This window comes from Bufo gargarizans, chromosome 2 (assembly GCF_014858855.1).
Source record: "Bufo gargarizans isolate SCDJY-AF-19 chromosome 2, ASM1485885v1, whole genome shotgun sequence".
Taxonomy (NCBI): Eukaryota; Metazoa; Chordata; class Amphibia; order Anura; family Bufonidae; genus Bufo; species Bufo gargarizans.
The window spans coordinates 586,010,249-586,037,130 of NC_058081.1; the positions used below are offsets into that span (position 1 = coordinate 586,010,249).

Genomic DNA, 26,882 nt, shown 5'->3' on the forward strand with positions numbered 1-26,882 from the left:
TTTCTTCTCACTAATAGAGCTTTCATTTGGTGGTATTTCATTGCTGCTGACATTTTTACTTTTTTTGTTATAAATCGAAATTTACCGAAATTTTTGAAAAAAAAAGACATTTTTCACTTTCAGTTGTATTTAAAAAAAAAAACAACTAAATTTCTATATAAATTTTTCTCAAAATGTATTGTTCTACATGTCTTTGATAGAAAAAAATGTTTGGGTAAAAAAAAAGAATGGTTTGGGTAAAAGTTATAGCGTTTACAAACTATGGTACAAAAATGTGAATTTCCGCTTTTTGAAACAGCTCTGACTTTCTGAGAACCTGTCATGTTTCCTGAGGTTCTACAATGCCCAGACAGTAGAAAAACCCCACAAATAACCCCATTTCGGAAAGTAGACACCCTAAGGTATTGGCTGATGGGCATAGTGAGTTCATAGAACTTTTTATTTTTTGTCACAAGTTAGCTGAAAATGATGATTTTTTTATTTTTATTTTTTTCCTTACAAAGTCTCATATTCTACTAACTTGTGACAAAAAATAAAAACTTCCATGAACTCACTATGCCCATCATGAAATACCTTGGGGTGTCTTCTTTCCAAAATGGGGTCACTTGTGGGGTAGTTATACTGCCCTGGCATTTTAGGGGCCCTAATGCGTGAGAAGTAGTTTAAAATCAAAATGTGTAAAAAATGCCCTATGAAATCCTAAAGGTGCTCTTTGGAATGTGGGCCCCTTTGCCCACCTAGGCTGCAAAAAAGTGTCACACATGTGGTATCGCCGTACTCAGGAGAAGTTGGGCAATGTGTTTTGGGGTGTCTTTTTAGAGATAAATATCTCTGTCAAATGACAAGTTTGTATAAAAAAAATGGGAAAAGTTGTCTTTTAGAGAGATATTTCTCTCACCCAGCATGGGCATGTGTAAAAAGACACCCCATAACACATTACCCAACTTCTCCTGAGCACGGCGATACCACATGTGTGACACTTTTTGGCAGCTAGGTGCGCAAAGGGGCCCAAATTCCAATGAGTATCTTTTAGAAGGGCATTTGGATTCCAGACTTCTTCTCACGCTTTAGGGCCCCTAAAATGCCAGGGCAGTATAAATACCCCACATGTGACCCCATTTTGGAAAGAAGACACCCCAAGGTATTCCGTGAGGGGCATGGCGAGTTCATAGAAGTTTTTTTTTTGGCACAAGTTTGCGGAAATTGATTTATTTTATTTTTTTCTAACAAAGTCTCCCTTTCCGCTAACTTGTGACAAAAAATAAAATTTTACATGAACACGCCATGCCCCTCACAAAATACCTTGGGGTGTCTTCTTTCCAAAATGGGGTCACATGTGGGGTATTTATACTGCCCTGGCATTTTAGGGGCCCTAAAGCGTGAGAAGAAGTCTGGTCTAAAAAATTTTACGCATTTGGATTCCGTGAGGGGTATGGTGAGTTCATGTGAGATTTTTTTTTTGTCACAAGTTAGTGGAATATGAGACTTTGTAAGAAAAAATTTAACAAAAATCAATTTCCGCTAACTTGTGCCAAAAAAATATCTGAATAGAGCCTTACAGGGGGGTGATCAATGACAGGGGGGTGATCAGGGAGTCTATATGGGATGATCACCCCCCTGTCATTGATCACCCCCCTGTAAGGCTCCATTCAGATGTCCGTATGTGTTTTGCGGATCCGATCCATGGATCCGTGGATCCGCAAAACACATACGGACCTCTGAATGGAGCCTTACAGGGGGGTGATCACCCCATATAGACTCCCTGTTCACCCCCCTGTCATTGATCACCCCCCTGTAAGACTCCATTCAGACGTCCGTATGTGTTTTGCGGATCCGATCCATGGATCCATGGATCCGCAAAACACATACGGACCTCTGAATGGAGCCAGCCTGATCAGGGAGTCTATATGGGCTATATGTCATTGATCACCCCCCTGTAAGGCTCCATTCAGATGTCCGTATGTGTTTTGCAGATCCGCGGATCCATGGATCGGATCCGCAAAACACATGTAGACGTCTGAATGGAGCCTTACAGGGGGGTGATCAATGACAGGGGGGCTGATCAAGGACAGGGGGGTGATCAGGGAGTCTAATATGGGGTAATCAGGGGTTAATAAGGGGTTAATAAGTGACAGGGGGGGGTGTAGTGTAGTGGTGTTATCAAAACAGCGTCTAATATACCTGTTAGGGGGTAAAAAAATCGCATCTACAGCCTGCCAGCGAACGATCGCCGCTGGCAGGCTGGAGATCAGCTCGTTCACCTCCAGTTCCTGTGAACACGCGCTCCTGTGTGCGCGCGTTCACAGGAAATCTCGCGTCTCGCGAGATGACGCCGATCAGCGTTAGTGTGACCTGGCAGAGCCGCAGCATTGACGCCGATCGGCGTTAGCGATACAGGAGATGGTTAAATATGGGGTAAGTCAGTCTAATAGTAACTGATTCTGGAATATCATGTTATTAGTAACTACATATCTGAAAATTGAAATTAGGGTCTAAATGTGACAGTTATCCTTTAATAACTCCCTGCCTGCCACCGTTATCCTAAAATAAAGACTTTTAAAATATGCTAATGAGCCTCAAACAGCTATTGTCAATATTTATAATGGCTTTTATAATGCCTTAGTAAGAGATTAATACAAGCCTAATATCATTTTATTTTCAAAGATATTAAAACTTAATTGAATTACTGACATAATATCAGATCTAACAGAATAAAGGGGATTTGAATGGGTGGTATTTAGGCTGAGTTTGGGACGGGGCTTTGGATGAAGTGGGCAGGGTTATGGGTGGCAAAGGGACGTGGCCACTTGTCACTACTGGGGTGTTGCTTCAGCACCTAAAGGCTCGGTCTAAAGGCTTCTTGTGTTTTTTTGGACACCCTTCCTAATGCTGTCAGCAGTTTAGGTTGGTCAAAACTGCTGACAGATTCCTTTTAATGTATCTTTATAAGGTCGAATGCACACGGCCGTTGTTCACGGCCGTCAGCGGTCCGTGGAACCGCGGCCTGGATTCCTTCTGAGAGCAGGAGCGCACGGCGTCATTGGTTGCTATGACGCCGTGCGCTCCCTGCTGCCGGCACAGTACAGTAATACACTGGTATAGATCATACCAGTGTGTTACTGTATTGCGGCGGCAGCAGGGAGCGCACGGCGTCATAGCAACCAATGACGTCGTGCGCTCCTGCTCTCAGGAGGAATCCAGGCCGCGGTTCCACGGACCGCTGACGGCCGTGAATAACGGCCGTGTGCATTCGGCCTAAGGGTTAGAGCTCCATTTTTCAGATGCAGAGCTCCAAATCCCCTGCACAGATATTAAGTTAAATTATATGATTCTGCCACCATTAGGAGAAGCTTCGGAATTTACTGCATACTCTTTGTACATTGAACTCAATAATAATACAGTATAGTATTGGCTCCCTCTAGTGGTGGTTACAAGGAGGCAGGATTATATCTTTAAATTCTATGTCTATGCAGGGTCTGTAGCAAAATAATTGGAGCTCTTACCATTCTAAAGATCATCGCAAAATGAATCGCCACAAAATATTGGAGAAAACTGTAATCAAGTGTGGACATGCACTTCAAAATCTCACAGTGCAGTATTTTCTTTTTTATTATAATTTTTTTTTTTGCCAAAAACCAGGATGGGATCCTGAGGTAGGACTAATAAAAATGAAAGCTATATCCTTTAAAAAAAATCCACTCTTGGTTTTGGCAATTTTTTTTATTAAATCTACACTGTAACAAATCTGGCCTAAAGAAGAACTCCATCTATGTTATGAGATTATCATTTATTAGCAGCATGCAGTAACAGGGAGCGGGGCTACAGGCTGTGAGAAGTTTCAGATAATGTCGGAGTTCTTCTTTAAATTTTACTATAAGAGATTAGTTTAACACAAATGGTTGCTGTTAGAAAACTAGAAGAGTCAGTACAAGCACTTCTATGAAATGGATTATGGATAAAGGGGGGCTCTTGACCTGGATCATTACTTACCCCTTTCCTCTCCTCGGATTCCACAGGATCCTTATACTCCGTTTCCTCCGCCATCTGTGCTGCAGCCCCTAAACACTTGCCTTGCACGCCTCGCTCCAACACTGTGATTATAAAGAAAGTGAATGAGACTTTGTTCTGAACCTTTGGCCATGCTATCAAGTCCAGGGAAATTGCGGTAACTGTGTTGTTGGCTTTTTTTTTTTCTCACTGGGGACATTGCCAAAATGCGCCATAGTAAACAGTAACTACTATAGCATAAATTATAAAGTGCCGTTATTTGGCTGCTGGAGTGTAATAATAGCTCATATCATCATATTTAGGGCCATTTGTGCCTTTTAAGCAGATTACAATGTAACTCCGGGTTGAAGGTGCAATAAACGAATTGACTTCTGAAATTGTTTCAGATACTAAAAGGAGCAATCTTCCCGACTGGCAAGTCATATACCCTGCACCTGCCCCTGGAGCCCACCGAATAGTCATAGAATGCTGTTAATGGTGGGTTTTGTCTTGTTTGTGGACTTTTCAGGAAATAGTTGCTTTTTTGTAGCTATTTATTAATTTTAAACATTTCAATTTTGGAAGCTTTAGATTTAGAACATACACTTCTTTCATGCATTGTCTGTATAGGCAGCGCAGCACTGTTTGCGTGCCTTATGACAGCTAAAATGAAAGGGACTCAATTTCCAGAGAGACCAAGGACTAAATGCAAAGACTTATCTCTGTGTACAGCGTAGCGTGAAGACTGTTTTACATGGACCAATGCACAAGCAATTATCAGGAGCTAAACAGGCGCGAGCGAGCAAACGGTCCCCTCCCGATAACTGCCTGCTCAGGAAAGAGCTACATGATTTAAAGGGCATCTGTCAGCAGATTTGTCCCTATGAAACTACATGTGCACTTGGCAGCTGAAGGCATCTGTGTTGGTCCCATGTTCAAATGCAGGGCTGGGACAAGGTCCACCACCAACAGAGGCTGAGCTGCCCAAGTGCGCCCCCCCCCCCCCAACTTTTGGAGTCTTTACTAAATACTCACTGTTGTAATCACACATAAATATGCACAGTTTAATGTACCAATTAACTATAGCTGTAAGCAAATGCACAACCTCTTTAGATCCATCTAAAGATAGAAATAAAGTGCAAAAACAAGTCATATAAGACAATAACCACATAATCTTAATATAAATAAACATAATCCTGTCAACAAGACAGAATAAAAACTAGCACGTTTTGCAGGGGTACGGGTAGATGGGGTGGTAGGACAAGGGCTGATGGGGGAAGGGGGGCTGGGTTAGATCATCTAACCCCCCTCCCCCCCTCCCCCCATCAGACCCCCCCATCTACCCCACCAGACATTTAGATGTTATTTATTCCTGCAGCTCTAATGCTCTGATGATCACTGATCAGTAGATGACTCAAGTCAAGCCCCCCCCGCCATTTTGATATGTATGTTTGTTATTAATCATCTACTCCCTCCGTCCTCCAGCGCGCGGCAGCGGCAGCGACGTGGTCAGTGGCCTGCCTGCCGCCCAGAGGCTGGAGCCTCCCCAGCCTCTGTGGCGGCCCGGCCCTGTTCAAATGTGCCCACAGTCCTGAGAAAAGTGATGTTTTGATATATGTAAATGAGCCTCTAGGAGAAATGGGGCATTGAAGTTACAACTGGAGTCTCAGCAGTGGCGTACTGCCAATATAGGCAGAGCACGCAGCTGCTATGTGGCCCGGAGCGAATGCAAGGCCCCGCCCACTTGTCCTCTGTTCGGTTTCAGGTCCTGCTTGCTTCCCCTATGCTCAGTCAGGGCCCCCCTCCGCTGCCAGGTTCGGCACACATAAATCCCTGCCCCACTCCCAAGAAGCCCCACCCCTAACATCTATCTCAGCAGGAGCAGCTTAAGACTACATTGTGGTTACAGGACCTGTGGTGATGTCACAGTCATGTGATCAGCCATGTGTGTGGAAGGAGTTTTCTGAACACAGGCTCCGTGTAGGACTGTGCTGGTGGAGAATGCAGAGGTACTTTATCTATGGAAGGTGTGTATAAAGCAGGGCTATGTCAGTGTAACCAGTCTACTGTACAGTTTTCTGTGTGTAATATGCACACAGTAGTTCTATCTGTGTAATGGACATGTGGCAGGGCTGTGTGTGTGCAATATGTATATAGTAAACTATCTGTGTAATGGGCATGTGTTAGAGCTGTGTATGTAATATGCATATAGTAGTGCCATGTGGGTGCTGTGTATTGCAGCGTCAGGTGGGTGCTATGTATGGCAGTGTTAGGTGGGTGCTGTGTATGGCCTCATCAGCCACCCACCGGACCATACTGGAGAACAGTCGGTCACTGAACACAGCCAGGCCGCCTCCCCCAATAGCACCGCTGCCGGCCCAGAATGAACACTTGCCTGCCCCTGATGTGTGCCACAGTAAGAAGAGTTAAAAAAAGTTAATGTGGGTATTTTTGATGGGGGGAGGGCAGCAGCAAGCAGTGGCGTAGGGATCGCCATAGCAACGGCTATGGGGCCCGTCCGGGCCGCCTTCTGTTGATGATTATTTTTTTGTTTTTTACACACACTACACACAGTGGCGTAACTACCGGCGCCCCGGCAGCGTGTGTGACAGTTTATTTTCAAGTTAGTTAAATATTGTGTTCAGGGCCCCTTCACAGCAGCAGCGGCGGCTGACCAGGCCCTCTCGGTAATGTGATCTAATCTTACTGTCTCCTGAAGTCACCTGATGTGTCTGGGATTCAAACCCACAACCTCCAATGTATCAGTGGCAAAGCATTAACCCACACAGCCATAAAGGCTGCATTGTAACTGATCCTTGTCTGTTCCTTGTTTCGCTTAGCAGTGCGCAACTGCATATGATAACCTGGCAGTGCTAAATAGGGATGAGCAACAGGTGCCATATTCGATTTCGATGAAATTCGCGAATATTCGATTGAATATTCGTTTTATATTCGTCGAAATCGAATATTCGTCATTATTCTTGTTATCGCGATTAATATGCGATTTAAATAATCGCGTATTGCGATTTTAACTTAATGGCTACTCTCCTATTGAAATAGCAATGCGATTAATTCAAGTTATAATAATCAAATTTCGATTTTAACTTAGCACTGCTATATTCCATATTCGTTAATTCTAGCCTAATATGGAATATAGCAGTGCTAAGTTAAAATCGAAATTCGATTATTATAACTTGAATTAATCGAATTGCGATTTCAACTTGGACCTGGTTTACTATGGTTGGCTTGGTAGAATTAGCGAATATGACGAATGTATTCGTCATATTCCACAAAACGAATATAACGAATGTATTCGTCATATTCCACAAAACGAAGATAACAAAGTATTCTGCATCTTCGTTTTAGCTACCTATTCATCAACTTCGCTAATTCTAGCAATCATATAGGAAAGTTTACTATAGAGACAGCTAAGTTTAATTCGCTATGCGATTATATGACTGCTTTTTTTTATAAATAGAATAATTATAATAATTATCAGGTATTATAATTATTCTCTTTTTTTATTTTTTTAAAGCAGTCATATAATCGCATAGCGAATTAAACTTAGCTGTCTCTATAGTAAACTTTCCTATATGATTGCTAGAATTATCTAAGTTGACGAATAGGTAGCTAAAACGAAGATGCAGAATACTTCGTTATCTTCGTTTGTGGAATATAACGAATATATTCGTCATATTCGCTAATTCTACCAAGCCAACCATAGTAAACCAGGTCCAAGTTGAAATCGCAATGCGATTAATATAACTCGAAGTAATCGCATGGCGATTTCAACATCCGTCTCCCATTGACTTTCAGTCCCCTATTAATATACCATCAGATCAGAGTTTTCTCCAATCCGATGGTATATTTTAACTTGAAGCGTCCCCATCACCATGGGAACGCCTCTATGTTAGAATATACCATCGGATTTAAGTTACATCGTGAAACTCAGATCCGACAGTATATTCTAACACAGAGGCGTTCCCATGGTGATGGGGACGCTTCAAGTTAGAATATACTGAGAACTGTGTACATGACTCCCCCCTGCTGCCAGGCAGGCAGCAGGGGGCAGACCCCCCTCCCCCCCCCCTGTATTTAACTCATTGGTGGCCAGTGCGGCCCCCCTCCCTCCCCAGTATTAAATGTGACCAATGCGGCCCCCTCCCTCTATATTTATTGATAGCCAGTGCAGCCCCCCTCCCTCCCTCCCCAGTATTAAATGTGACCAGTGCAGCCCCCCTCCCTCTATATTCATTGGTGGCCATTGCGGATTCCCAGTATTAAATTAGACCAGTGTGGCCTCCCCTCTCCCCCCCTAATTAAAATTATCCCCCCCCATTATTGGTGGCAGCAGAGAGTTCCGATCGGAGTCCCAGTTTAATCGCTGGGGCTCCGATCGGTAACCATGGCAACCAGGACGCTATTGCAGTCTTGGCTGCCATGGTTACTTAGCAATAAATAGAAGCATGATACTTACCTGCGAGCTGCGATGTCTGTGTCCTGCCGGGAGCTCCTCCTACTGGTAAGTGAAAGGTCTGTGCGCGCATTGCTTAATGATCTGTCACTTACCAGTAGGAGGAGCTCCCGGCCGGTCACAGACATCGCAGCTTAATTAGGGGGGGGAAGAGGGGAGGCCGCACTGGTCACATTTAATACTGGGAATCCGCAATGGCCACCAATGAATATAGAGGGAGGGGGGCTGCACTGGTCACATTTAATACTGGGGAGTGAGGGAGGGGGGGCCGCACTGGCCACCAATAAATATAGAGGGAGGGGGGCTGCACTGGTCACATTTAATACTGGGGAGGGAGGGAGGGGGGCCGCACTGGCCACCAATGAGTTAAATACAAGGGGGGAGGGGGGACTGCCCCCTGCTGCCTGGCAGCACCTGCCAGGCAGCAGGGGGCAGTCATGTACACAGTTCTCAGTAAATCCCAACTTGAAGCGTCCCCATCACCATGGGAACGCCTCTGTGTTAGAATATACTGTCGGATCTGAGTTTCACAATGTAACTCAAATCCGATGGTATATTCTAACATAGAGGCGTTCCCATGGTGATTGGGACGCTTCAAGTTAAAATATACCATCGGATTGGAGAAACCTCCGATCTGATGGTATATTAATAGGGGACTGAAAGTCAATGGGAGACGGATGTTGAAATCGCCATGCGATTACTTCGAGTTATATTAATCGCATTGCGATTTCAACTTGGACCTGGTTTACTATGGTTGGCTTGGTAGAATTAGTGAATATGACGAATATATTCGTTATATTCCACAAAACGAAGATAACGAAGTATTCTGCATCTTCGTTTTAGCTACCTATTCGTCAACTTCGCTAATTCTACCAATCATATAGGAAAGTTTACTATAGAGACAGCTAAGTTTAATTCGCTAGGCGATTATATGACTGCTTTTAAAAAAAAAAAAAAATAGAATAATTATAATACCTGATAATTATTATAATTATTCTATTTATAAAAAAAAGCTAAGTAATATAATCGCATAGCGATTATACTGTTAAGGGGGCAGAATTAAACTTAGCTGTCTCTATAGTAAACTTTCCTATATGATTGCTAGAATTAGCGAAGTTGATGAATAGGTAGCTAAAACGAAGATGCAGAATACATTCGTAATATTCGTTTTGTGGAATATGACGAATACATTCGTTATATTCGCTAATTCTACCAAGCCAACCATAGTAAACCAGGTCTAAGTTGAAATCGCAATTCGATTAATTCAAGTTATAATAATCGAATTTCGATTTTAACTTAGCACTGCTATATTCCATATTAAGCTAGAATTAACGAATATGGAATATAGCAGTGCTAAGTTAAAATCGAAATTCGATTATTATAACTTGAAATAATCGAATTGCGATTTCAACGTAATTCTCAAATCCGACAGTACATTCTAGTATATGGAGACGTTCCCATGGTGATGCGGACGCTCCATTAGCACGGAAGTCGGCAGAAGCGGCAACGGGCACTGACTGGAGCAGCCAGGAAGCCAGGAATCCAAAGGACAGGTAAGAACAACTTTAGGGAAGTGGAAAAGGAAGTGGAAAAGGAAAAAATATAACAATAAAAAAAAAAATATATCGCTATATTCGAAATATTCACGAATTAGCGAAGTGCCGATATTCAGTTTAGCACTCAACACTAGTGCTAAACTGCTTCTAATTGTATCCTGTTCTATGTCCTGTCTGGCAGTGCCTACTGCTTCTGATCCTTGTCTGCCTGTACCGTATATTCCGGCGTATAAGACGACTGGGCGTATAAGACGACCCCCAACTTTTCCAGTTGAAATATAGGGTTTGGGCTATACTCGCCGTATAAGACTACCCCTCCAACAACATTTACTTTGGCATCAAGATCTGCAGGTAATTGTTGTGCAATTTTCGTCTTTTGCCTCAGTACCATACTATGCCTTTCCAAGAATCTAGTACACCAGGATGCAGTGGCCTTAAATCTGTTGCTGTGATCTGGGTTAGATTTGGCTCACTGAAGTGCAAACAAACGTATTTTATTTTGTGTCACTACATAACCGTTTTGGCGATGCTCATTCACCATGTCTGCTACATGTTTTTCGAGTTCTGGCCAATGTGAGGTGCCTCTCCTTAATGCACACTTACCCCTTGGCATACTCTTTAATGCTTTTAATTTGCTTTCCAGTCGCAAACCATCTTTTCTGTTACTCCATATAGTCTTGCAGCAGTGCAGTTATTATGTTCCATGGCAAAGTTTACAACTTTAAATTTGAAACTGGCTTCATATTTCTTTCTTCTTGCTGGTAGAGCCATGATGGGGTCTTGACTGTTAGCCATTTGTATACTGTAATGTATGTACTGGTGCTGTACTGTATGAACCGATGCAGATACTGGTGCTGTACTGTTTGTACAGGTACAGATACTGGTGTTGTACTGTATTCACCACCACATGTATCTGCTCCCCAGATAGACTCTGTTTTTTCACCACAGATAAGATGCACACCAAACTTCATTAGAGATCCGCCAACATTAGAATTGGCTGAAGTGCAGATGCTCCTGCTCCCCCCCTGCCTTCCCTCAGAATCGCCAATCCAACCCAGTATACAACAACCAGCCAATCACAGCAAGCGATGTACTGGTATTTTCTGTGCACACTGCATACAAAGCCTGCTTGGATTGGGTGGGTCAGCTCTCCCTGCCTGCCCAGCCCTCCCTGTCTTCAAGACGATCTGAGCGGTAGTACGCAATGTGATACTGCCGGCATGAGAAAACCACTGAGAGCAGGAAGAGGGGGCTGCTTCAGGAGCGGCTGGCCGGGATGCAGCACACGGACAGCTTCTCCAGTCTTGCTAGGAAGTAAGTTTCAGCACGCTGTATACCGGCATATGAGACGACACCCGGCGTATAAGACGACCCCCGACTTTTGAGAAGATTTTCATGTGTTAAAAAGTAGTCTTATACGCAGGAATATACAGTAGTTCCTTTCTGGTCTGTTCCTGTCCCATGTTTGTCCTGCCTTTGTGAGAGGGCCCCTGACTTCCCCGGAGGGGTAATCTGTAGTCTGTGTGCAGCTCTGCCTGAGACCGCCATGCTTCCATCCTGCTTGGGGTCCAGGCACCTGCTTCTGTGCTGGTTCCCATTCGTCTTGTTGTTAGTTCCATGTCCTGTGTTTGCTTGGGTACCAGGTCGTCTGTTCCACTGGTGCTTGCACCTGCGTGGTTCCTTGCAGTTAGGGGCCAAGGGTACCAGGACCTTCCTGGAGGTGCAACCAGTGAACCCTCGGCCCAGTCCATCCCCACAACCAGGTTCTCTGTGAACAACGGAGCTCGCTGGCTTTCTGCCCTCTGAGTTTTGCCTCTGGTCTGCCGGTGCACTTGGTTCTGTGGTAGTGCTACCACTATTGCCTACTTGCTGTACTGTCATATGCTTTTATTACACTTGTAATAAAGTTCGCTGTGGGTCCTTGTTCTGTTTTGCCTGTGTCCTGTTCGCATGACGTCCCAGAGGTCTGCCTTGGGCCTCCGGCACGTGACACTTAGCATTAAAGGGGCCGGGCGCTGTGGAGGTCACTGTTAAAGAGGCTTTCACTATGAATGTTACTGTTAAGGGGGCAGGCCGCTGCGGAGGTCACTGTTAAGGCAGCGGGGTACTGTGAGGTCACTGTTAAGGCAGCAGGGAACTGTGAGGTCACTGTTAAGGCAGTGGGGTACTGTGGAGGTAACTGTTAAGGGGACAGGCCCCTGAGGATGTCACTGTCAAGGGAGTAGGGTGCTGTGAAACTTGCTGTTAAAGGAGCGGGCTGCTGTGGAGGTCCCATTTTAAAGTGGCGGGGTATTGTGGGGGGTCAGTGTTAAGGGGTGGGGGCTGTGGAGTTCACTGTTAAAGGGGCGGGGTGCTGTAGAGGTCACTGTTATGGGGGATACCGTCGATATCTTATAACGACACACACAAACATTTAATGAAATAGATGAAGTATACCTGTGCAAAGCCGGGTCCTTCTGCTAGTAGGTTATAAAGTATCAATTAATGTGTCATTTTACCTAAAATAACAATTTAATCAACATGATGCAGAGTAATGACTGACTATGAGACTATGAGATATAATCATTAATCCCCAGTGGTTTCAGTGTTCTAAGTCTGAAAATCCAATGTTTTCTTCTCCTGATCCTGTTCTCCCAATCTCCATCATATTTAGACAAAATCTCAGATGTGATATTGCACACATGTGGGGATGAAATCACAGGCTATGCAGTGGCCACATCTAAAATTGCCTTTGTTTGGAATTGGTGTCAGGTAGCTGTTCACAAGGTGATTGCACAAGTTTTTTCTATGTCTCTTTAGGACAAATTTCAAAAGTTTCATCCTTCTCAATAATTGCCTGTTTGTCAATGGACAAAAGGGCTTTAATTACAGGCCGCAATCTCCAGACTACTGCCAACACTCGTCCTCATACAGATTAATTGTTTCTGGGTAGCAGAGTCCTGTTCGTACGGCATGATCCGCTGCCCATAAACCATGATTTAATGTGCTGCATGAAAAATAATTTCATGCATCATTTCAAAAGCATTCTGCTCGTACATCAGGTGATCTCCACACGACATTTACACGGGCCGATTATCGGGAACAAGCTTTTGTATTAACGTTCATTTCCAAATATCCAGCCCGAGAATTGTGCGGTGTAAAATCACCTTTAACAATAGTAAATGACTAATCACTAGAAACGCCTTGTGCTGCAGTTTTCTGGTTACAATTAAGCATACACTTTGCTCATTTCTTAATAACACAATAGATTTCAACCAATAGCAGGAAGAAGCAATGTGTTCAGGTTGTGCCAGCAGCATAGCATGCACTGATCACTAGCTGTTCATCCGCTGCTGAGCGCTGGGATCATGAAAGGGAGAGACGAGTGCATGTGATGTAAAGGTGAAGCTCATGTTCAGGAATGTACTGAATGAGTTTTACCAGTGACAAAGTAGCTGGGGAGCAATGTCCATGCAAAAATGCTCAGACAAATAAAGTCACTCCGGTATTAATTCCCTTTTACAGATGTAGCAATCTTTAACTTGATACTCAGATTCACACGCCCGGGTGCTGACCATCTTACTCTGGATCAACTTGCTGGATAACAGGCTGAACTGGATGGGCAGATGTCTTTTTTTAGCCTTATAAACTGTTACTACATTATCAGTCTATATCACTCTGAGGAATCGCTAGCCAGCTGTAGGTTTAACTCCAGCACATCATAGCCTGGGTCCAACAGAAGATCCTCTAGTGTTCTGCTGGGCCAATATGACCTTTCTTAATCAATTGTTTCTTTTTCTAATAACGAACATGCAAGTACATTAACCACCTCCGGACCGCCTAACGCAGATGTGCGGTCCGGAGGTGGCAGCCCTGCGCACGACGACGCATATACGCGTCATCTCGCGAGGGCTGGGATTTCCTGTGAACGCGCGCACACAGGCGCGCGTGCTCACAGGAACGGAAGGTAAGCGAGTAGATCTCCAGCCTGCCAGCGGCGATCGCTCGCTGGCAGGCTGGAGATCCGAATTTTTTAACCCCCTAACAGGTATATTAGACGCTGTTTTCATAACAGCGTCTAATATACCTCCTACCTGGTCCTCTGGTGGTCCCTTTTGTTAGGATCGACCACCAGAGGACTCAGGTAGGTCAGTACAGTCGCACCAAACACCACACTACACTACACTACACCCCCCCCGTCACTTATTAACCCCTTATAAACCCCTGATCACCCATGATCACCCCATATAAACTCCCTGATCACCCCCCTGTCATTGATCACCGCCCTGTCATTGATCACCCCCCTGTCAGGCTCCGTTCAGACGTCCGTATGATTTTTACGGATCCACGGATACATGGATCGGATCCGCAAAAAGCATACGGACGTCTGAATGGAGCCTTACAGGGGGGTGATCAATGACAGGCGGGTGATCACCCATATACACTCCCTGATCACCCCCTGTCATTGATCACCCCCCTGTCATTGATCACCCCCCTGTAAGGCTCCATTCAGACGTCCGCATGATTTTTACGGATCCATGGATACATGGATCGGATCCGCAAAACACATGCGGACGTCTGAATGGAGCCTTACAGGGGGTGATCAATGACAGGCGGGTGATCACCCATATACACTCCCTGATCACCCCCCTGTCATTGATCACCCCCCTGTAAGGCTCCATTCAGACGTCCGCATGTGTTTTGTGGATCCGATCCATGTATCCATGGATCCGTAAAAAATCATGCGGATGTCTGAATGGAGCCTTACAGGGGGGGTGATCAGTGACAGGGGGGTGATCACCCTGATCACCCCCTGTCATTGATAACCCCCCTGTAAGGCTCCATTCAGACGTCCGCATGTGTTTTGCATGGATCCGTAAAAATCATGCGGATGTCTGAATGGAGCCTTACAGGGGGGGTGATCAGTGACAGGGGGGTGATCACCCTGATCACCCCCTGTCATTGATAACCCCCCTGTAAGGCTCCATTCAGACGTCCGCATGTGTTTTGCGGATCCGATCCATGGATCCGTAAAAATTATACGGACGTCTGAATGGAGCCTTACAGGGGGGTGATCAATGACAGGGGGGTGATCAGGGAGTCTATATGGGTGATCACCCCCCTGTCATTGATCACCCCCCTGTCATTGATCACCCCCCCTTGGTAAGGCTCCATTCAGACATTTTTTTTGGCACAAGTTAGCGGAAATTTTTTGTTTGTTTTTGTTTTTGTTTTTTCTTACAAAGTCTCATATTCTACTAACTTGTGTCAAAAAATAAAATCTCACATGAACTCACCATACCCCTCACGGAATCCAAATGCGTAAACATTTTTAGACATTTATATTCCAGACTTCTTCTCACGCTTTAGGGCCCCTAAAAAGCCAGGGCAGTATAAATACCCCACATGTGACCCCATTTCGGAAAGAAGACACCCCAAGGTATTCCGTGAGGGGCATATTGAGTCCATGAAAGATTGAAATTTTTGTCCTAAGTTAGCGGAAAGTGAGACTTTGTGAGAAAAAAACTAAAAAAAATCAATATCCGCTAACTTATGCAAAAAAATAAAAATTCTAGGAACTCGCCATGCCCCTCATTGAATACCTTGGGGTGTCTTCTTTCCAAAGTGGGGTCACATGTGGGGTATTTATACTGCCCTGGCTTTTTAGGGGCCCGAAAGTGTGAGAAGAAGTCTGGGATCCAAATGTCTAAAAATGCCCTCCTAAAAGGAATTTGGGCCCCTTTGCGCATCTAGGCTGCAAAAAAGTGTCACACATGTGGTATCGCCGTACTCAGGAGAAGTTGGGGAATGTGTTTTGGGGTGTCATTTTACATATACCCATGCTGGGTGAGAAAAATATCTTGGTCAAATGCCAACTTTGTATAAAAAAATGGGAAAAGTTGTCTTTTGCCAAGATATTTCTCTCACCCAGCATGGGTATATGTAAAATGACCCCCCAAAACACATTGCCCAACTTCTCCTGAGTACGGCGATACCACATGTGTGACACTTTTTTGCAGCCAAGGTGGGCAAAGGGGCACATATTCCAAAGTGCACCTTTCGGATTTCGCAGGCCATTTTTTACACATTTTGATTGCAAGGTACTTCTTACACATTTGGGCCCCTAAATTGCCAGGGCAGTATAACTACGCCACAAGTGACCCCATTTTGGAAAGAAGACACCCCAAGGTATTCCGTGAGGGGCACGGCGAGTTCCTAGAATTTTTTATTTTTTGTCACAAGTTAGCGGAAAATGATGATTTTTCTTTTTTTTTCTTTTTTCCTTATAAAGTCTCATATTCCACTAACTTGCGACAAAAAATAAAAAATTCTAGGAACTCGCCATGCCCCTCACGGAATACCTTGGGGTGTCTTCTTTCCAAAATGGGGTCACTTGTGGCGTAGTTATACTGCCCTGGCAATTTAGGGGCCCAAATGTGTGAGAAGAACTTTGCAATCAAAATGTGTAAAAAATGCCCTGCAAAATCCGAAAGGTGCACTTTGGAATATGTGCCCCTTTGCCCACCTTGGCAGCAAAAAAGTGTGACACATCTGGTATCGCCGTACTCAGGAGAAGTTGGGCAATGTGTTTTGGGGTGTCATTTTACATATACCCATGCTGGGTGAGAAAAATATCTTGGTCAAATGCCAACTTTGTATAAAAAAATGGCAAAAGTTGTCTTTTGCCAAGATATTTCTCTCACCCAGCATGGGTATATGTAAAATGACACCCCAAAACACATTCCCCAACTTCTCCTGAGTACGGCGATACCAGATGTGTGACACTTTTTTGATGCCAAGGTGGGCAAAGGGGCACATATTCCAAAGTGCACCTTTCGGATTTCACCGGTCATTTTTTACAGATTTTGATTGCAAAGTACTTCTCACACATTTGGGCCCCTAAATTGCCAGGGCAGTATAACTACGCCACAAGTGACCCCATTTTGGAAAGAAGACACCCCAAGGTATTCCGTGAGGGGCATGGCGAGTTCCTAGAATTTTTTATTTTTTGTCGCAAGTTAGTGGAATATGAGACTTTGTAAGGAAAAAAGAGAAAAAAAAAAAAATCATCATTTTCCGCTAACTTGTGACAAAAAATAAAAAATTCTAGGAACTCGCAGTGCCCCTCACGGAATACCTTGGGGTGTCTTCTTTCCAAAATGGGGTCACTTGTGGGGTAGTCATACTGCCCTGGCAATTTAGGGGCCCAAATGTGTGAGAAGTACCTTGCAATCAAAATGTGTAAAAAATGGCCTGCAAAATCTGAAAGGTGCACTTTGGAATATGTGCCCCTTTGCCCACCTTGGCAGCAAAAAAGTGTGACACATCTGGTATCGCCGTACTCAGGAGAAGTTGGGGAATGTGTTTTGGGGTGTCATTTTACATATACCCATGCTGGATGAGAGAAATATCTTGGCAAAAGACAACTTTTCCCATTTTTTTATACAAAGTTGGCATTTGACCAAGATATTTTTCTCACCCAGCATGGGTATATGTAAAATGACACCCCAAAACACATTCCCCAACTTCTCCTGAGTACGGCGATACCAGATGTGTCACACTTTTTTGCTGCCAAGGTGGGCAAAGGGGCACATATTCCAAAGTGCACCTTTTGGATTTCACCGGTCATTTTTTACACATTTTGATTGCAAAGTTCTTCTCACACATTTGGGCCCCTAAATTGCCAGGGCAGTATAACTACCCCACAAGTGACCCCATTTTGGAAAGAAGACACCCCAAGGTATTCTGTGAGGGGCATGGTGAGTTCCTAGAATTTTTTATTTTTTGTCGCAAGTTAGTGGAATATGAGACTTTGTAAGAAAAAATAAAAAAAATAAAATCATCATCATTTTCCGCTAACTTGTGACAAAAAATAAAAAGTTCTATGAACTCACTATGCCCATCAGCGAATACCTTAGGGTGTCTACTTTCCGAAATGGGGTCATTTGTGGGGGTTTTCTACTGTTTGGGCATTGTAGAACCTCAGGAAACATGACAGGTGCTCAGAAAATCAGAGCTGTTTCAAAAAGCGGAAATTCACATTTTTGTACCATAGTTTGTAAATGCTATAACTTTTACCCAAACCATTTTTTTTGGCCCAAACATTTTTTTTTTATCAAAAGACATGTAGAACAATAAATTTGGTGAAAAATTTATATATGGATGTCGTTTTTTTTGCAAAATTTTACAGCTGAAAGTGAAAGATTTCATTTTTTTGCAAAAAAATCGTTACATTTTGATTAATAACAAAAAAAAGTAAAAATATCAGCAGCAATAAAATACCACCAAATGAAAGCTCTATTAGTGAGAAGAAAAGGAGGTAAAATTCATTTGGGTGGTAAGTTGCATGACCGAGCGATAAACGGTGAAAGGAGTGTAGTGCCGAAGTGTAAAAAGTGCTCTGGTAATGAAGGGGGTTTCACCTAGCGGGGCTGAAGTGGTTAAGAGATTCTCGAGACCAGGAACCCCATTTGATACTGCCATGCCGGGTACAGGGATTACACCTGTCACCAGTGCTTCGGTTCCAGTGCCCCACTCCATTTCTTCTCCACTTCTGGTCCCAGCTGGACCAGAAGTGTGACTTGCTACTTACACACACATCACTGCTGCCAGGGATGCACCTATCCTTTCTGCTGTCTTAGTGCCCCTAGTTGAGCCAATGTCCCTATAGTACTCCCCATAATGTGTGCCAGTACTAAATGCCCCTATTTAGTGCCTCAGTGGATGCTCCCATGGGTGCTCCTTGCACTCCCCTCCCCTCAAGTGGCCTCAAGTATGGTGCAAAATTAAAATAAAAATAAACAAACTAAAATACTTCCCTCCAAAGAGATGTCAGCGATGCGGTGCAGGCCTCTTCAATAGCCTCAGCAGTGACATGCGCAGGTACATCACACTTTCAGTCCAGCAAGGACCAGAAACAGAGGAGAAGGGAGCTTGGTGTTGGTATCGGAGGGCCAGAGGAAGGCAACACGGGCGGCTTCGGTTTTTTGCGGGTCCGCGGTTTGCGGACCGCAAAAAAGGCACGGTCGTGTGCATGAGGCCTGAATGAGCAAATTATAACTGGCAATAAACCCCATTGTGTGACAAAAATACAACAACCTCTAGAAAATGCTGCCCCCTAAAATGCCATCACTGCCAATCACTCTTCACCCACACCCGTAGCGTCCCACTACTCAATGCTTTTGTACTGACACAACATAACATACTTTACACCCTCTACTCAATGGAAAGAGGGGTATTGCGTAGTGGACTTCTGTCTAAAAAAAATAATAATGCTTGTTGCCCATTACAATCAATCAGAGCTCAGCTGTCATCTCTCAAACTGCTCTGGAAAAATAAAAGCTGTGATTGGTTGCTATGGGCAACAAACCATTTTTCTTTTAGACAGTTTTTATAAATCTGCTCCACTAAATGCAACTTACATGTAAAAGAGCACATGTATTACAATAGTCCATGCAGGGAGATGAGAGGACAGCTGAGAAGCCTCAGCAGTTACCATTAGGCTACTTTACCACTAGCGTTCCTCCTGGATCCGGCAGGGTTCAGCAAAAACGCTTCCATTACTGATAATAAAACCATCTGCATCCATTTAAACGGATCCGGTTGTATTATCTGTAACATAGCCAAAACAGATCCGTCATTAACTCCATTGAAAGTCAATGGCGAACGGATCAATTTTCTATTGTGGCAGATTGTGCCAGAGAAAACTGATTCCTCACCATTGACTTGCATTGGGGTCATGACGGATCCGTTTTGCTCCGCATCCCCAGGACGGAAAGCAAAATACAACATGTTGCGGTTTGCTCTCCGGTCTGGGAACGCAACTAAACAAAACGGAATGCAGTTTGGAGTATTCCGTTCTGTTCAGTTTTCTACCCATTGACGATGAATGGGCACAAAACTGAAGCGTTTTTTTTTCCCGTATTGAGCCCTTATGACGGATCTCAATACCAGAAAACTTTAACGCTAGTGTGAAAGTAGCCTTAGCACTATTTATGTCTGCTGCTGATTGGCTGAAGTGGTTACACTATGTGATTGCTGCAGCCAGTTAGAGAAGAACTGAGTAACACGGCTTGCATTTTATATATCAGTATGATACAGATGATATGAAGCAGAAGCAGGAGCAAGTACATCCACTGCTAGCCCCTGAGGACAAATGAACTCCTACCACATTGTGTGCTCTGACAGCCAACATGATCTACACTACAGCAGTGTGCATGACGGAGCAGAGAAAAACCTGGCAATGTAGACATGTAAGGGCCATGGAGGACATGAGACTACAGATATGGTCACTATTGTTAGGAACATGTTGTTAGGACAGATTGACCAGAGGTAGAGAAAAGTGCACCTGATTTAGCACATGGACCCATTTATTTCTATCAATTGAAACAAAAAACAAACCAAACAAAACACAAATGTCATCCACGTGCTGTCCGAATCCATATGTCTTTCCTGTAAATTATAGACCATGGCTTATTCTGGTCCGTACTGCAGATGAGAATAGTAATTTCTATTGATGGGAGTGAGAAAATTGCAAATTGTATCTGTATTTTGCGGACTGAAATACGCATATGGTCGTGTGCATGAGGCCTTAGGTTGGAAAAGAGGTCTTGAATGGGGTTAAGATGCAATACCAAAAAAAGCCTAAGTTAGTGATGGCTAAAATCCGTAACTCCAGGTGTGGGGAAACTACGACGCCCAGCATGCTCCATTCATTTATATGGTGTTCTTGGGAGTTGTAGTTTTACCACAGCTGGATTGTAGGAGGTTAGCGATTACAGGTGTTGCGTTACCCCCTTTTTTTTTTATCTCATGCAACTTCTTTAACCACCTCCCGTCTGCCCGTTGACTATAAACATCATGGAGGTGGATCTCTATCTCTGAATGGACGTTTCTGAACGTCTATTCAGAGATCGCAGCTGCACGCTAATCGTGCAGCTGCAGATCGGGCTGCCCGCTGTCAGTGACAACAGGGCAACTCAGAGAAAAGGAAGGGATAGTTCCCAGGTGTCCCTGCCTTCTAGATCACTGTATACACAGCGCTCGATCAGCCCTGCACTGAGGTTGTACAGCATTGTATAGTTCTGTACAGCCTCTCTGAAATCAATTGTAGGGGGGGGGGGGGGGGGGGAAGTGGTTAGATGTACCCCAGAGGTCTTGTATGACCTTATGGGGGCCGCAAAGTGTAAAATAAAAAATAAAAATATACTGTATATACTATATACCTGTACACACTGCATATATTATACCCCGTACCTCACATATCAGTACACTACGGTATATACTATATACCTGTACACACTGCATATAATATACCTCGTACCTGACATAACAGTACACTGATGTATACACTATATACCTGTACACACTGCATCTATTATAGCTCTTGTGTGCCAGGTCTGTTTTGTAATTCCAATCCCGCCCTGATGGCATAAATTATAAAGCGCAGCAGCAAGCATAGTTCATGGAACAGAGAGAGAGAGGCCTGGAATGGGTAATAGGAGGGGCTATAAATGGGGAATGGGGGCCCAACTTAGATTCTTGTGACATAAATATTTGTAAAGGCTGAGCACTCACCACCTGGACCACAAGGAGAATAAAAGAAGCCTGAGTGATAGTTAAACACCTACTGTATTTTTCGCCCTATAAGACGCACCTAGGTTTTTGAGGAGGAAAATAAGAACAAAAATATTTTTAACCAAAAGGTGTGCTTTTGGTGGGTTTTGAACTAATGGTGGTCTGTGCATGACACTACTATGGGGGATATGTGGATGGCACTGTTATGGGGGGATCTGTGGGTGGCACTGTTATGGGGGGATCTGTGGATGGCACTGTTATGGGGGGATCTGTGGATAGCACTGTTATGGGGGGGGATCTGAGGGGGGCACTGTTATGGGGGGGATCTGAGGGGGGCACTGTTATGGGGGGATCTGTGGATGGCACTGTTATGGAGGGGGATCTGTGGATGGCACTGCTATATATGTGTCACCCACAGATCCCCCACCCCATAACAGTGCCATCCACATATCCCCCACCCCATAATAGTGGCATCCACAGATGCCCTAATATACCGGAGCTACGGTAAACGTGTGGGAGGGGCCGGTGTCATGCAAATGCGGCGGGGCCGGTGCGGTCACTGTACTCTGGCCCCACCGCTCACTCACTTCCTTAATGCCTAAACCTTTTATAATAATAGCTTTCATTGAAGTTCCGATCCCCAGCCCCATCTGTAATACTTACTAAATGTCCTGTAGCAGGAAGAGCAGGGCGGGCAGCCGGCCGGAAGTCACTGATGTCACGTGCCTGCGCCGACTACTTTATGAGTTACGGCCGGCCGCTCGCCCTGCTCTGCCTGCTACAGGACATTTAGTAAGTAGTATAGATGGGGCTGGGGATCGGATCGGAACTTCAATGAAAGTTATTATTATAAAATGTTTAGACATTAAGGAAGTGAGTGAGCGGCGGGGCCGGAGTACAGTGACCGCACCGGCCCCGCCACATTTGCATGACAGCGGCCCCTCCCACCTCCGTCTTATGGGGCGAAAAATACGGTAAGTAATTTATTATAAACAAATGCAGATATATGACATAAATTGATAGATATAAAAAAACAACCAATTGGTTGTTTAGAGACCCGCACATCAGCTGACATTTATCTATCTATCTACCCTGGATTTGGACCTTCATTCATGCATGGTTCAACACTATAGAGGCCGGCTTTATTGCCACTCGGCATATATGGAACGCTGTGATTTAAATATTTGGTCCTGACAATTGGGAGACATTACCTGAATAATCCCCACGGTTGGAGACAGTCCAGAAGGCAACTGGAGACCGTACAGACAAGTGACCGTCAAATTGCTTGAGTCATTCCAGCTGACAACTTGTAACCAGGTACCGCTGTATCCGGCATTGCAGCCGCGTGGGACGCCACAGTGTGCGCAAGTCGTACGGCAACAAAATTACCTCTAACTTCTTAACCAGGTCACATATGCATTGGGAAGTGTAATTACAATACACCAGTCAGCAATTTTATGCCTAACCCTGTATTGCCAGCACATCGATGATAAATAACCAAGCTAGGAACACCATATGCGATATTAGTTACGATTATTATTACCATCCAACATCGATATCTCAGAACTGAACATTCTAATAACAAATTGGAAGACATTCACTGCTCCATAATGGGGCAGTGATTTTATCCACGCTGTCAATATACATTGCTGCTATATACAACTACCTCAGCCACATTTGCGATTTTATATTGTACTATATTTATTGCAATTTAATGTGTATTTTTATCTCATATTTTGTGTTTTTTTTATATCTATCAATTTATGTCATATATCTGCATTTTTTTAAATAATAAATTACTTAGGTGTTTAACTATCACTCAGGCTTCTTTTATTCTCCTTGTGGTCCAGGTGGTGAGTGCTCAGCCTTTACAATATTTATGTCACATTTCTTTTTGACTGGGTGAGTCATTAGGCTTAGTAGCACCCATTCCATAGTTATCGACAGAGTGAGCCACCATATCCCCTTATTCAATTTAGATTCTTGCTATGGGGCCCAGTGATTTCTATGTACGCCCCTGTACAACATAAAATACTGCATATCATACACAATGATGTAAAAATATTGCTCATTTCCATCTGTGTGTACTCACCTACCACGCTTCTCCAAGAGCCACGTTCTTACTGGTGTTCAAGTAACTCAGGGAAAATAAAGTGAATGTATCCTCGTCATGATGCCAGAATACGAGCACACCCCTTTGGCTTCAGTGCAGATAATAAGTTGCATGCCTTCTTCACGTCTTGGAATTTTTCCAACATGTATGAATGGTAGTAAATTGTATAACTAAGTTTGTTATGGTAAAGATACCGTGCAATTAAATCTAATTTCCATATACAGCTTAGAGGCTGTTCACATCTCATTTTTGCTGTACGTCAAGTGGATACGTTTATAAACTGAAAAAAAAAAACGTATAGAAACATATGGCTTGATGTACCCATAGACTATAATTGGGCAAAGATAGTTCAATGGGTACATCAAGCCATATGTTTCTATATGTTTTTTTCTGTTTACAAACGTACCCACTTTTGACTCACTCTGTCACTGTATACGTTTCAGCATGTTTTTTTTTTTTTTTTTGCAGGACAACATAACGTAGCATACCACGTTTTTCTGTCCTGCAAAAAAAACATAAGGATACCTTTTTTTTACATAGCAGTGAATGGGATGAAAACTTAAGACAATATATTTACATCCATATCCAATTTTTTCAGATAATGCCTTCAACTCTTTATTAAAAAAAAAAAAGAAAGGTTTCACAAAACAACATTGTTAAAAAAAACCAGACACAAGCATATTGAAACATATTCAGGTGCCCATATAACATAAAGGTGCTCATAAAACATTCAAGGAAATGTCAACAAAAATGAGTTCCAGCCGTAATGGGGTTATCCGGGAAATAATATTTATGACCTACCCACATCCATATCACAATGGTGGGATTAATCTTTTAATAGGTCATACATCATACACGGGATAACTGAAGGCTATGTAAACCTTTGGGGCATTTGTTTTTAGTGCATTGTACTCATTAATATTTTAAATTAAAAGAAAAAATTATCCTACTCTTCTATCACTTTGTGATTTTATTAAGTGTACATCATAAAACTATATTTAGCTGCTTTTTTAATAGCCCTTGGACCATTGTATCCAAGAGTCTTCTGTATTGTAATCATATTTTGGCATGCATCAGGTGCAAGTTATAGGGCACATTGTAATAAGTGAGCTCCAGTTCTGGTTTTTCAAGTATCTTTGTAAAAGAGGCACCTCCCCCATCCAGGTGAAATCCTCTATAAAAGGACAGATAGTTCATTATGCTGCTGACCACTGAGGAAGGGGCAAGTTCAGACCCCGAAATGCGTTTGGTTTTAAGCAGCATTCAAGGGATCCCACATACTACATTTGTGGCTACGAGTATTATAAATACCAGCTTCACTATATTTCCAGTTCAACGGGCGCGCGCCTAAGTAGCAAAACCATCTCAGCTAATCCAGCCTCCTGAGCTCTCCCCTCCGATCACGTGGACATCCTCCGATCACATGACCAGGGATCACGTGGAACAAGATAGAAGGTCCTTGAGACACTTGGCGTTTGACCTCATGCAGACTGGAGCATCCAAGTGAACTATAATTGGATCAAACGCCATCTGGAAGGGTAAAGTACTCATGGCACAAAGTATCTAATATATATGCACTCACGCTTATGCCCTCTTTCAGTACCGTATGCCTACTAGCATATGCCCCCCCGAGCGGAGCAATGGTATTTAGGAAGTAGGCTATATTAACCCTTTCCGTTATCAGTTATCTCACACAAGAGACTGTTGTATTTGGACAGCCAAACCTCGGGAGTTCATACCGATCACGGCATTGTGGACTTATATAGACTAATTTGTCCCAAACAAGAGCCCTTGAGCTCCAACGATCAGGCTCCTATATACATACTATATTATTAGGAGCATCCAGTGATATTTATTTTACAAAGTGAAAGTATCAGTCACACAGCTAAACCGTTAATCAGTGGTTTCGCTACAGGGGGGCAATTGCCCCCTATGATATTCCTTGCCCCCCGGGTGCCTCCTCCCCCCGCTGATTCCCCAAGGCAGCTGCGCTGCCTCTTGAGCCCCAATGGCCGGCGAATACTAATGAGCACTTCTATTATGGAAGGGCTCATTAGTACCGAAGGACCAGGAAGCGGTGAAAGCTCTGTACTTACCGCTTCCTGGTCCTCGGCTGTCGGCTGTGCAGGGCTGCGCACAGCGTGAGGGCGCTCTGTGACCTCACGCTGTGCGCGCCAGTTCAGAGCACAGCCGACTGAGGAGGAAGAAAATTGCGGCCGGCATCCAGGAGCAGGAGAGGTAAGTGTTTTTTATTTTATTAAAAATGAGGCTGCTGGGGGCATAATGGGGGCTAATGAGAGGCATAATGGGGGCTAATTAGACTATTAGAGGCATATGGGAGCTAATGAGGCATATGGGGCTAATGAGGCATTTGGGGGCTAATGAGAGGCATAATGGGGGTTAATGAGGCATATGGGAGCATGGGGGTTAATGAGGCATAAGGGCTTCTAATGAGGCTAATGAGGCATAAGGGCTGATGTGGGGACTGAGAGGCATGGGGGTGATGAGAGGCATAATGGGGCTAATGAGACATATGGGGCTAATAAAGCATAAGGGCTGATATGGGGTTTGAGAGGCATAATGGGGGCTAATGAGGCATAAGGGCTTATAATTGGGGCTAATGAGGCATAAGGGCTTATAATGGCGGCTAATGGGAGGCATGGGGGCTGATATAGGGCTAATGCGAGGCATAATGGGGGCTAATGAGAGGCATAATAACAGTGTCATCCAAAGATCCCCCACAACAGTGCGCCTGAGCACTGAGGAGAGACAGAAAGGAGGGGAAAGAATCCGTGGAAGCAAGCAGAGGACGGCACAGCAGACGACTGAATAGCTTCTTTGGTAAGTAAATTGTTTTATTATAAATGTATCCCTGCATACCGCAATACTCTCACATTTTGTAATCTTATTTATATATACTTATTTAGTTTTTTTCAGTAGTATGATTAAGTGGTGAAAATTATTAGTGCCCCCCCCCCATTTTTGACTGTGGTATCTTTGTGCCCCCCTATATATTGTTCCTAGAGTCGCCACTGCAGTTAATCCTTTGTGATAGAACGGCTCAATATTTTTAATAAAGACCAGTTGAAAAAATGATTTTTATCAATCATAAAAAGAAATTTCCCCTGAAGATGTACAGACCTTTAAGTAATCCTGGAAAAATTTAAATCTTCACATGTCCGGAATCATTGTCATG

At 43.8% G+C, this 26,882-nt stretch overlaps 1 protein-coding gene across 1 annotated transcript in view; it reads right to left on the bottom strand.

The window, feature by feature from the left end:
- Nucleotides 1-23,716, bottom strand: part of SLC2A5 (solute carrier family 2 member 5) — a 54,994-nt gene extending 31,278 nt beyond the window's left edge. Inside the window, exons 1-2 of the mRNA XM_044278235.1 lie at nt 23,666-23,716; nt 3,991-4,091 (exon numbers count right to left, since the gene is read on the bottom strand). Coding sequence (XP_044134170.1) covers nt 3,991-4,044 — 54 coding nt within the window. The 5' untranslated portion in view covers nt 4,045-4,091; nt 23,666-23,716. The remainder of the gene's footprint in view (nt 1-3,990; nt 4,092-23,665) is intronic.
- Nucleotides 23,717-26,882: the final 3,166 nt, after the last annotated feature.